We start from the raw sequence: 12699 nt of genomic DNA, 5'->3' as shown, positions 1-12699 counted from the left end.
TGGTCTGTCAAGCGCCGGAGCCTTGAGGATGGATATGGAACTCTAGAACCGCTCTGTTCCCGCCAGGGTCGTCATTTGTTTCTGGACCCGAGAGTGACCACCAACAACAGACACCCCGGCCTTGGCAGGATTCCCGGCAGGGGCGAAACGAATCTGTCGAGCTTTCCCTTCGCTTTTAAGAAGAATTACTGCTGGCGGCTGACTCAACGCAAGGTCCAGCAGCACTTTAGCCCTATTTCACCAAGTCGCCCTGGAGCGATGGACGTGTGGAGCAGGAGTCACCACCAGGGTCAGAGGGGGCTCTGGGAGGAGGAAGTTCCAGGGAATGTTTTTTGGGAAGAGGGAGCAATAATGGCTACTTTCAGGGAGAAGAGGAGGGAGCATTGGCTACTTTCAGGGAGAAGAGGGAGCGATGGCTACTTTCAGGCTGTTTGCATCCATGAACTCTACCTGGACCAAAGGGAGTTTCCTCCCACGTCGGGAGAGCCAGGCTCTCCATATAAGGACACGCCGTGGCCGCCTCTCACAGCGCTCGCACACGCCCGCCCGCCCTCCCGGCGCGCCGCCCGGGCCCTGAGGGGGCAGCTGACCTAGACTCCTGAGTCACACACACAAACTTCCGCACGGGCGCATTCCCGCGGCCGGGGGCGGGGCCGAGGCGGTCACGTGAGGCCCGCAGCCCCGCCCCTCTCGCCGCCACTTCCCTACATGGACTGGGACCCGGGGTCCCCGCCTCTGCCCGGGGGCTCTGGAATGCGGGCGGGCGGGCTCAGGAAAAGCCCGGGATGGACGCAACCATCCGCGGGGAGGAGGGGGAGCGCAGCCGCAACCCCGAAAGAGGCGCGGGGTCGGCGATGACGGCGAGAGACCCTCTGCACGAGGATCCTTTGCGTCCCGAGCTCCCCGCTCTGTTCTCCCGCCTCGGCGCCCTGCGCCCGCCGGCCGCTCGGGCATCTTCCCTGCCGTCTCCTCCCCGTCTCCCCGCCCCCCGTGGTCGGCGCTGGCCCACGGAGGCGGTGGACAATGGCGGCTAGGCTTCCTTCCGGTTTGCTGGCGGAGACCGGAAGTGGCTGTCCTCGGGGCTTCTGGATAGATATAGGGGCTGAGGTCGGTTGCGAGCGGCCGGTGGAGCTTCGCAGTGACGGCCTCGGTTCCCGCGGCTGAGCAGGGTGAGTGGGGCTGGCCGCGGGGCGTGCGTGGCCCGGCCCGGCCCGGCCCGAGAGGGTGTCCCCGCGGGGAGCGCCGCCGGAGCCGCGCGGCCGGAGCGGAATGGGGAGCGCACCTGGGCAGGTGTGCGAGCCCCAGCGGGCGGCTGGCTGTGGGCTCGCCAGCCGGGGCAGCCGGCTTTGCTCTGTGTGCCAGACTCGGAGCTTGGAAAATGTTGCTTAGCTCGCTGGCTGGCGCCTGGGCGACTGCCGGGCCGCGAAACCGGAGCCCCCGCGGAGCTGACTCCGGAGCTGTGTTTGGTTGCTAACGTCAACGCGCCAGACGGGAGGGGTTTGCAGACTGCACCGCAGCACCGCCACCCTCGCTGCAGCTGTCGTGGCAGCTGTGCGGCTGCGTTTAGCAGGAAGAACCCACTCCGATGAGCAGCTCCCTGTACGCTCCTCTGTGCAGAACTTTTCTTTTTTAAATTAAGTGATGTCTGAACAGGGAGGAGATTGATTGGGGTTTCGTTTGCCTAAGTCGACTTTTTCAGAGGACTGTTTTTAGTTAGTTCAAGTCGTTCATATAAGACGTATTGTTACAATCTTTAGGGATCCATCGTTTAAGATTTTAACTTCCTTCAATGCAAAAAGTTTGTATCAGAAGGTGAAGAAAAGCGAGTCTTTACTAAAATTGCTGGTGTTTTCTTTTTCTGGGTGGCCTTTGATGAGGATTAAATAGAAAAAGGCATTTTAGCTTTAGAAGTGAGGCGCAGTTGACAAGTCAAATCCTGGCCACTAATTGGACTTTTAAAAAGTGCTCAGAACTCTTGGGTGTGGCTGTCTAGGAGATCTAAACTGACTCTCAGCCGGAAGTGTGCCTGAGAAAAGAAAACGTGACTTTCCTTGGGATTGAAACACCCAACTTGAAAATACACTTTCAAAAATTGAATTTGCGCGCGCACACACACATTCCCATCTCATTTTAGAAAAAAATGCACTGATTAAATAAATGAGACAGATTTGATCCGAGGTTCGAAGCAGGTCAGATACCTAGGTGCTAGCACTCATCGAGGTTCTGAGATGGGAGTTTTCCAAAGGATACCTTTCCCAGTTTTAAGAGAGGTTTTCATTAAAAGGTATTTCCTAAGTATGTGTACTTTAGATGTTCTGCTAAAGGATTTTTTAGTTTTTACATGCATTGCCAGTTTAGGAGTGTGAGACCCTACTCTTTTAACTTAGGCAGTCTCTTGTATGTCTTAGGATGGATTGGTCTATCCTACTTCATAGGTTTCATAGGCTGCTTTGTTGCTGTTATTTTAGGTAGGCTGTCATTGTAGCTCAGGCTAGCCTAGAATTTGAGATGGTCTTCCTGCTTCAAGTGCTAGGACTATATACCCAGTTATGAACCACCACACCCAGCTTTAGCTCTTTCAAAAGTTAGATAACATAGTTTCTGTAAATTCTACATTTCTAAAGATTCTGAACAATCCAGTTGCAAGTGGTATGTGTAGAAAGCCTCTCTGAGGATCTGTCTTTTGTTTTGACGAATGTCTTCAGAGTCTGACATCTTCTTTAAGCATGAGGCTCCCATCTTAGCAAACGGCTAACACACAAAATTGTGTGGGCTGGGGGTAAAGTGCTCACTAGCATATGTGAGGCCCTAGGATAAATCCTCAGAACTGCAAAACAAACAATGGATACTACACTACTAGTCACTGATGCAGCTCTGTCTTGGTTTAAGAGGAGGTTCTACTCCTTTCATCTTTGAACAGAAATCCTGACCACCTTTGACTGTCCTTCCTTCTCTTTCTGCTGCTTTGAAGCCCTCATGTGTTTGATAGAAGGCCGGTCTACAAATCTTTCAAGTTTCATCCCAAAGATCTTTCACAAAGGCTTTCAAAGTGAGGATCTCAGGTGATCCTCCCATGCAACCTAAATAAAAAATAGTCACAATGATTGTAAAATGCTTGCAGTTTCACTTTGCTGTAACTGTTTAAACTAACATGAGAATTATGTATTACAGCACAGCGTCACTCAGAACCACAGCAAAGAGAATTCTACCACTGTCAAACATCACCTCTTTGACATCATAGCACCATTCTCCAAATGCCCTTTACCTAAGTTGATGCCAGCCGGGCCTGTAGTTGGGTATAGATGTGTAGTTGACCGTCCCATGGCCGTGAAGCTCCAGGTTTCTGCGTTGGGAGATGAGTTCTTGAATCAGTTTCCTCTCGTTGAAAAAAATGAGGCCCATGGAGTAACTTGCTCAACATGACATTATCAGATTTGGACAGAATTAACAACCTGAATTAAGATGAACACCTGACTCTTGATCCTGAAGAAGATAGTTTATCATTTCCAATTGATAATACATTAGGTTATTTAGTCTCCTCTCCCATCTTGTAGAAACTAGTGAGTTCTGAACTCTCAGTGTTTAATGATTGTATGCCACCTGATGAGTAATTCTAATCCCCCCCTCCTCTTCTTTTTGAGAGAGTCTCACTGTGTATCCTTGGCCGTCCTGAAACTCCCAGAGATCCATCTGCCTCCCGTTGTTGGGATTTAAAGTTGTTTACCACCATTCCTGACTTCATTATTTCATTATTTTTATGCATTGTGTTAACTTGAGAGTCATACCTCTGGAATGGGAAGTATGTTGCTCATTTCGTAAGTTGAACTAATCCTTGTGTTTCTTTATAGTTGCCTCTCCAACTATATTTTAACTTCTTTAACATAGATCACATATGCCAGGCAGTGGTGGTGCACACCTTTAATCCCAGCACCCAGGGAGGCAGAGGCAGGCGGATCTCTGTGAGTTTGAGGCCAGCCTGGTCTACAAAGTGAGTTACAGGACAGCCAGGGCCACACAGAGAAACTCTGTCTGGGGAGGGAGGGGAGAATAAATCATGTATGTGCCTTACATTTTAAACTTTTCACTAGTGTTCAATGCTAATAACATTTGATGTACATTAATATAAGTAGCTGGTACTAATACGATCATTTGAATTAAGCATGGGATGAGCTAAAGGTCTGGGTGAAGCTATTGTTAATGCTAAATAAAACGCCAGAAGAATGCCCACCCACAGTCTTGCTGTGAGTCAGCCCTGTTGTAGCAGAAGGAGTTTGGGGCTTTCAGATTACTGGGCTTGGTGCTGTATGTAGTCTGCCTGTTCCTCTCGATCAGGAAACTGGAGCAGTTCCGAACCACCATCCATCGTCTATGCTTGGACTTGGCAGTATCTCCTTTCCCGATGGTGGCCAGAGATGAAAAGAGTGTGTTTACTAATTTTTAAATGCATGGTTTAAATAATAGGAAATATATTCTTAAAAATTACATGTTACTTTTAACATGTTAAGCATTTTTATAAAGGAATTTTAAGAGTACCCCCATCAAATTTAGTTTTCCATGAGATTTTTATGGATTAAAAACGCATCTTCATCAGCCATTTGACCTGTGATCCTCATCCGATTTTCTGTTGTTAAGATAACTTGACATTCCTGTGTCGTTGGGGGAAGGGAAACACTGTTGTCATAAAAAACAGGCTATTTTTTTCCTTTTTCAAAAAATTTTTTTTATTTTACATTCCAACCACAGTTCTCCCTCCCACCCCTAAAGCAGGCTATTTTTGAGGATGGCTTTTGACTTGCAAAGGCATGTTATGCTTAAAATACTGAAGATAATGTGGGCTAGTAAATGTGTGCCTCTCACTGGTCTCAACTCTCACTGAAGATCTGTGTGCACTTCAGAGGCAATCATAATATTCTCCACAACCCTTGTCATTAGCCATTTAGATCAGGAGGGAAGAATACAACTTTGTATAGTAAATGGGATGTACAGCCTCCAAAGTATGTTAGAGTGGAAATATTCATGATGGTTTCAATAGATTATAAAAGACAGTTTCCTAAAGAATAAATAAAAGTAGGACATTTGGAAATATATAATTTCTGCTTGTACTGCCTACTTGCTGTAGTAGATGAACTGGATTTGTGACTGGCCATCCTTTTAAGAATTTTCTACTAAAATCTGAAACTAGATTTACATATAAGGAAAGTGAGCCAAGCTCTTCTAGTTGTTTCCATAACTGTTTGTAGTCTGGTGGTGTGGTGTAATCAAGGAAAGAATGTAGGAAGTAGCAGCTCCTTTTTTTATAACTCATAGGAAACACTCTGAGGGTCACTTTGGGTGCTGGAATCTAGGTAGCGGCTCGTTCTTTGCAGTCCACAGACTTTATTTTTAGAGCAAGGGCATGGCGCTTTGCTGCATCATGGCTAAATGTTGTTTTCAGGACGTAAGCTTTAAAATTGTTATCTCTGTCAGAGTGGAGTCAGTGGTGCCTGTTTTTAGCCCTGCCTAGAGGAATATAACTCAGCAGGGACTAGTCTTGCTGATCAGGGCTTTGCAGATTGTCACCTCCGCCTGGACTCTGAAGAATGGTATGCTAGAATTTAATTATCTGATAGCTGTGGGGTTTTCCACTTCAACCGCTTTATATTGTTTTAAAGTTTCGTGTTCACAGGGAAAAATATATTTTCATTTTATGTATTGGATGTTCTTTTAAGTTTTACAGGGATAAATTTATTAGAGGGCAAATGTAGTATCTATGTTTTAAAGTGTTCTTTAAAAGAAATTGCTTTGCAACTTGTCCCCTGATTGCAGAAGAGACGCCTTAGCGATACAGGGTGTTGCGTGCAGAACAGGTCTATATGAAGTGCCGTCTGTAAGACTTAGCTCTTGGTGGATTAACTTCAGTTTCTGTGCTTTTATGTCAGCCTTTCAGCAGTGTTCTTACATGACAACCAATCCAGAATGAGGTGAGATCTGAGTTGATACCAGAATGGAAGAATAGCATTAGTCAGTAGAGATGGGAGGGAAGGCCTGCTCCATTGGTCATTCTTTCTCTGATGGCATGGAATGGCTAATGTAGGCGATATCTGAGGTTCCCCTACACACACACACACACACACACACACACACACGCACGCACGCACGCACGCACGCACGCACACACACACACACACACACACACACACACCACACACACACACACACCACACGCCTCCTTGGTTTTTAATTTTCCTCTTGTTGTTAGGCTTATGGTGGTTCTAGGGATATTCAGTCTTTATGTGCTGTGAGCTTGGACTTGATGCTGGTTGGAATTGGAAATAAGTGATGGTCCTTTTATAAAAGTCTTTCAGCTTTAAAAGTGAGTGAACTCAAAACTGGTTTTCTCTTTTAGTTTGGCTGTTGGGCTGATAGTCGTGAATTGCTAGAAATTTTTATGCAGTTATGTTACCCACTGAATCAGACCACTGAACAAAGACAATTCCACTTATCTTTGTTAATCACTGTTGTGATTCATACTCTATAATCTTAGATACTGATATTATTTCCCTTGAATTATTTCTCAATTAGGATTTAACCGCCACCATGTCGAGCAAAAGGGCCAAGACCAAGACCACCAAGAAGCGCCCTCAGCGCGCAACATCCAATGTGTTTGCCATGTTTGACCAGTCCCAGATCCAGGAGTTCAAAGAGACCTTCAACATGATCGACCAGAACCGGGATGGCTTCATTGACAAGGAGGACTTACATGACATGCTCGCCTCGATGGGTAATGTCCACTTAGGATGTGGATGTATTGGGTAGAGATGTCTTCATGATTCTTACAGCTCTAAGAAGAAGCCTGTCTAAGTGATCGTTTCACACTGGGGCACATGCACACCCCTGTACCTATCTCAGGGTTGGGCCAAAGGACTGTGTGTGCATGCATGTCTGTGGGTATTGTTTGAGAAAGTGGGCTTAAGAGATGACTGGGACTTAAGAATGCATAGTGTTCTTGCAGAGGACTTGAGTTTGGTTCCCAGCACCCACATTCAGTTGTTCACAACCACCTGAAACTCCAGCTGCAGGGGTATTCCTGCTCCTCATGTGCATATATCCCACAATACATACGTAATTAAAAATAAATCCTTAAAAAGAGAACGTGAGAGATCTTGATTAAAAGCAGTACTTACCCTTCTAGCGTCTCATTGGACTATTACTATGTATCTCCAAATTTTCCTGTGGTTTTGCTGTCATGAACCCAAATAGCAAACAGACAGTGGTTTCATTCCCTGCCAGAATGTTTGCCATGATTAGTAGTTGGTATATTTCCTAGTGGGATCACCAATATGGTTCCTTTTGTTTAGGGAAAAATCCAACTGACGAGTACCTGGATGCCATGATGAATGAGGCCCCAGGCCCCATCAACTTCACCATGTTCCTCACCATGTTTGGAGAGAAGTTGAATGGCACAGATCCCGAGGATGTCATCAGAAATGCCTTCGCTTGCTTTGACGAGGAAGCCACTGGTAAGTCAGGGTAACTTAATCACTGTGTTGTTCTAGTTACGTAACAAAATATACAGTACTTAAACTGCAGTGAGTTGGCACTTTTGAGGGTTTTCTTTGCGGCTTTCTTTTGCTGTGCTCATCACTCACCTCACTCTTCCTCCCCTTGAGTGTTGGTTTGGTAGTTCTCAGAGGTGTGTTGGTTCTGTTTGCAACCTCTTTGAAACACATATTTACTCTCTTACATAAAGGTTAATTTCCCCAAGGTCCTGGCTGTCAGTTCTGTGTTAAATGAGTGACTGACCAGAGCATCCCGGTAACTGGCTGTAGCACAGTAGCATCTGGTGTTTGCCTGTTGGGTATCTCTCATCTCCAGAATCGTCCAGGGTGCTGCCTAACCTCTATTTTAAAATATACCAAGAAGAACTTAGACTCTGGTTTTGGGTTCTTTGGCTGTGTGGTGGCTGTGTAATTCAGGCAGGTTACTTTGGTGTAAGGTTCTGGTTTTGTTTTAGGTGAAGCTGGCAATACTGTGACCCATCTTGTGGGGCTGTTACAAGGGTGAAATGGGGAAATGAGAGGGTGTGCTGGGTGCCTGGCATGCTGCTGGCAGTGATGTGCTAGGTGTGGTGCTGCAGGACTAGAGGCTGTAAGCCCAGCACTCGGGAGGCTGAGTCCGGAATCATGGGTTTGGGCTACCCAGTAAGAAGACTATATCCCAAAAAACAAACCATTAAAACAAACAGAATGTGCTAACTATTAGAATGCCTGGTCCTTTAGCAAAAGTAGAGGAGAAAGCATATGGGCATATTTTCTAAATTTCCACTTTTGTGGCTCAGCCAATGTGTGTGGAGAGAGAAGACACACCTCTGATTGCCTACATTAAATAGGCTAATCTTAAGTGCCAGTGGTTGTCAGGGCCAGCTGTTGGAAACTTGGTCTCCTCGTTGTAGCCTTCTTATTTTCATGTATGGCTACATTTTCATATGTGCAGGACTAGCACATGTGTGTGTGACTTTGTAGACCATTTTTTGGCTCCTAAAAATCAATAAGCCTTTTCTTTCTTTCTTTCCATGCACCAGGTTTTTTGCTTGTGTCTATCTCCTGACACATGCATGGTTGATATATTTTACTCCAAATCACAGTTAATTTATATGCCAATCAGGTGAGCTGGCTGGAGTTAATGATTTATTTCTACAAAGCTACACTTATAAGATTCTAGGAACCTTTTTTAAAAAACGTAGAATTGGAGTTTCTTTGTTAATCTCATTTTTTCGAGCTCACTTGGTGGGAAATGTATTCTTAGTGTATTAATTTCACACATGAGGAAGTTGTCAGCCTTTTCTTTGCTTTGTGATTAAACCTCTGTTTGAATCATTGTGCACACAAGTTACTTAGGGAGCCCTTTAAAACTCCCAATGCTAGGAAAGAAATCAGGGCTGACTCAGGGTCCTGCTGTTATTTTGGCAGGTAGGTTTTATGAAAATGATGTCAGGTGGCAGGTAAATAGATAGAGCCTCTTGCTGCACACCAAGCCACCAAGAACGATGTGGGGTGGGCAGACAGAGCAGAAAAATGCCACCGAGCATCTAGTGTGCTCTCTACTGGGGTTGCCGGGGCCATGGAAATGCATAGGCTGTGTAGTTGGGTGTTCGTGTTCTGATCCTCAATTCTTTTGTCCAGGCACCATCCAGGAGGATTACCTGAGGGAGCTGCTCACAACCATGGGCGACCGGTTCACAGATGAGGAAGTGGATGAGCTGTACAGGGAGGCCCCCATTGACAAAAAGGGGAACTTCAACTACATCGAGTTCACACGCATCCTGAAGCACGGAGCGAAAGAGAAGGACGACTGAAGAACTTCAGATTCCAGCCAAATGTTCCCTGTTGCCACCTGGGGTATTTCTGAGATTTTTCTCCTAGAACCCATTGCATGCCCCCTTTCTTGTTTTGTATTTATATAATCTCAGCTTGTTTGAGCCACATGTACCTTTTTAATCAGACTGGAAGTGGGGCCTTCTGTCATTTAATTTACAGGCAGTCTGCCCCTCCTGTGTAATAACTGCAGCCCACACAGAGTTGATATATTTTTTTCAGAGAAAGTTACCCGCTCAGTTTTTTCTGAATGACAATTAAACTTTCTGATAAAATCCTTAGTCGTTTAAACTTATTCCTCACTTGACTTTTAGTTTCATTTGTGTCTTTCAAAGCCAGGGCAGATGAGGTCAATGACATTCCCATCCGAGTTTGCGCACACTTCTTCCAGCATTCTTTGTGTTTAAAGCAGTCCTGGTTTCCTCTCCTCCTGTTTATTCTTTCCCTCTCAGGAAAGTCAGAATTTAACTCACCTATTTGGATTTCCTAGACTTGGTCTTCAGTTTTGATAATAATTCCTGCAGAATCTAGATCACTTGAGTAGCTTAAAATACTAGAGTTTGACACTCTTGCTTTGTTTCTTCCCACTTTAAACTTTTTTGGGGGGTTTTTCAAGACAGGGTTTCTCTGTGGCTTTGGAGGCTGTCCTGGAACTAGCTCTTATAGACCAGGCTGGTCTCAAACTCACAGAGATCTGCCTGCCTCTGCCTCCCGAGTGCTGGAACTATAGGCGTGTGCCCACCACTGCCTGGCCCCCACTTTAAACCTCTGTAAATCACTTCCTGCCACCTAAAATAAGATCATTCATTCTATTTAGAAACTATTTCAGCTCTATGGAATGCTTTTTAGCAAAAAGGTTTCTATGTTGTGTTTCCGGCTGTTGGCAATACACATAGTATTTGTTGTTGGTGCATACAGTTTTTCCTTATTATAGCAGCCCCTATTGAAAGACCATGTTTGTTTATGCAGAGGTCCATCAGGACCCATGTGTGTTTTAGACATTCCTGACCTACCCACAGTGAGAACAGCTGTGCTGCATGCCTGGGAAAGTGAGGTCATTGTTTCGATCTTAAAAATAACTTCCTGTTATTTGTGATAATTCAGAACTGTTGCAGAGTTTGATCCGGGAGAACACTTGTTCTATTTAGTATGTTTCAGAAATTCCCAAGTTTAAAAAGATTTGAAGCATGGGGGTTGGTGGGTTTGCTTCAACAAGACCGCCCTTGAAGGAAACCATTACCTCATTTGATAAACAATTACGAAATGCCTTTGAACAGCTGGTTAGAGAACCGGCCTCGGAGAATGGGGGTGGGGAGTGGGGGACTAAGTAACAACTACTCCTTCAAGATTAGAATCACAGAAATCTGCCCTAATTTCCTGCTTGAATTTCATTTTTTTTTTTAAAGCAGAATACCTTTTTCAGCTTATCCACTCAGTGCTAGTCTTGTTGAATTTCCATTTCTACTGAAAACACAAAACCCGAACCAACCATCTCTGCTTAAAATATCTTCAACGAGGAATAAGGAATAAGTTATTTCCACTATTTAGCACTCCTAAAATTATCTCATGCAACATCCATTTCCATCTGGGCAACCCTTTAAGTAGCTCTTAGGAACAGTAGGTCAACCTGGATGAAACAACAATTTGCTAGGAGGATTCTCTGCACAGAGGCTGGGCTTTGCTTAAGCAAGAATAGCTGCCAACGAAAAGATGCAAGAATCTCCCCTAGCACAGACTTTGACTGCAGAACCCATCTCTAAAAGTTCCCATGAGGGGAATGATCTCAAAACCATCCAGCTCGGGCTGGAGAGATGGCTTAGCGGTTAAGAGCACTGGCTGTTCTTCCAGAGGACTCGGATTCAATTCCCAGCACCCACATGGCAGCTCACAACTTTCTGTAACTCCAGTTCCAGGAGATCTAACACCTTCGCACCAATGCAGATGAAATAAATTTAAATAAACTAGTTTTTTTTTTTTTTTTTTTTTTTTAAAAAATCCAGCTCAAAAGCCCCGGTGAAGCCCCCCACAGGGGCAGCACCCGGACCACCTGCTCATGGTGTGGCCAACCATTGGGACTAGTGCCAAACTGATCAGGGAGCCTGAGACTTAAGGGCAGGAAGTGAATGTGACTAGGACAAAGGGAGGAAGAAGACAAGTTCTGAGAACGAAGCCACTTTACACAAAATGTTAGTAAGAAGTTTAGGGGACTAGAGGACGTCGAGGGGTGAGGGCCACAGTTGGATATACAAAGCTAGTTTTAGGAGGAAGGAGGGTGGTCGTCAAGTCACAGAAAAGTATAGGGAAGTTTGAAGGAGCCCCCTAGATTCTGCATGCACCAGTCATTAGGTAGTTCTGGAAATAGAAACCATGACAGTGAACAATGATGAAGTCAGGGCTCTGACAGACCTGTGTTTGCAAGTCCCAGTTTTGCCACACCAGAGCTCTATGGCGTTAGGCAAGCTACTTAACCTTCTTTGACCCATTTATTCACCTACAAAATGAATTAATGCTGTTCATAATGGCATTTTACGATTAAAAGAAACTGGTATCTAGAGCTGGGTGTGGTTGCATAAAACCCCAACCACCCTCCCACCCACCCGTTACCCAAGTAGAATTGTGGTCAGGTTGTTCTTAAATGCCAGCCTCTTCATCTGAAATAGAAATGCTTCCTTCTAAGTTTGCTGCAAAAATTAGAAACGTGAAAGAAAGAAAAAAAGAGGTGAATGCAGCAGATATTCAAATTGTAGTGATTTTTGTTTTGCTCACTAGTGGGTCTCTGAAAAAAAAATTCTGAAGAGAAGATAAGGCTCAGAGGGCCTATTCTTCTAGATGCAGTCTTGTTTATAGACGGCGGAAGTCTGGCCTTTGTGTGAGTGCTGGGAATTCAATCTTGGGTCCTCTTGCCTGCATGGCAAGTTCTCTTAGCCCCCAGCCACCTCTTCAGCCTCACTCTGCTTCTCTGCCACTGGGATGCCAGGGTTAAAGGCATGCACCCCCACCTCCTGCCCGTTAGCTGATCTTACATTGTGTAGAGTGAGGGCTTAGGAAGTGGCCGTAGACTGGAAGAGTTCTGTGACAAACTCTTCTAAGATTTTTATAAGAAACATAATTATTTAAAAATGGAAATTATTTTCCATCTCTGACCTACTCAATACCAGCGTCAGATTCTTTTTTTCTTTTTTTCTTTTTTTTTGGTTTTTCGAGACAGGGTTTCTCTGTGGAGCTTTGGAGCCTATCCTGGCACTCGCTCTGGAGACCAGGCTGGCCTCGAACTCACAGAGATCTGCCTGCCTCTGCCTCCTGAGTGCTGGGATTAAAGGCTTGCGCCACCAACGCCCGGCTCACT

At 45.3% G+C, this 12699-nt stretch overlaps 2 protein-coding genes across 5 annotated transcripts in view; one reads left to right on the top strand and one right to left on the bottom strand.

Moving 5' to 3' along the window:
- The window catches only part of Myom1 (myomesin 1), a 123646-nt gene extending 123098 nt beyond the window's left edge, over nt 1-548 (bottom strand). The window contains exon 1 of one of the 3 annotated variants that reach the window (XM_027397821.2): nt 451-548. The gene's annotated coding sequence lies outside the window, so the exon portion shown is untranslated. The remainder of the gene's footprint in view (nt 1-450) is intronic. The other 2 variants (XM_027397820.2, XM_035441178.1) reach the window with 2 other exon arrangements.
- A 483-nt stretch (nt 549-1031) lies between these two features.
- LOC100773545 (myosin regulatory light polypeptide 9) lies at nt 1032-9634 on the top strand. Of its 2 annotated transcripts, XM_027397824.2 has the most exons (4): nt 1032-1169; nt 6562-6760; nt 7338-7499; nt 9162-9334. In XM_027397824.2, exons 2-4 carry the CDS (start codon nt 6577-6579, stop codon nt 9332-9334), a joined length of 519 nt encoding a protein of 172 aa, XP_027253625.1. In that variant the 5' UTR covers nt 1032-1169; nt 6562-6576. The 2 variants fall into 2 exon arrangements, with proteins under 2 accessions (XP_027253625.1, XP_035297068.1); XM_035441177.1 differs by lacking the exon at nt 1032-1169 and having other exon boundaries at nt 6577-6760; nt 9162-9634.
- Nucleotides 9635-12699: the final 3065 nt, after the last annotated feature.

This window comes from Cricetulus griseus, chromosome 2 (assembly GCF_003668045.3).
Source record: "Cricetulus griseus strain 17A/GY chromosome 2, alternate assembly CriGri-PICRH-1.0, whole genome shotgun sequence".
Lineage (NCBI taxonomy): Eukaryota > Metazoa > Chordata > Mammalia > Rodentia > Cricetidae > Cricetulus > Cricetulus griseus.
Note: the sequence above shows the minus strand (reverse complement) of the source record. Positions and strands in the feature narration are given on the sequence as shown.

Bases quoted from the DNA above. Each gene is read 5' to 3' on its own strand.
- LOC100773545 (XM_035441177.1), top strand. From the start codon at position 6,577: ATGTCGAGCAAAAGGGCCAAGACCAAGACCACCAAGAAGCGCCCTCAG. The intron at 6,761-7,337 runs GTAATGTCCACT...CCTTTTGTTTAG, and splicing joins TGACATGCTCGCCTCGATGG to GGAAAAATCCAACTGACGAG. The intron at 7,500-9,161 runs GTAAGTCAGGGT...TCTTTTGTCCAG, and splicing joins CTTTGACGAGGAAGCCACTG to GCACCATCCAGGAGGATTAC.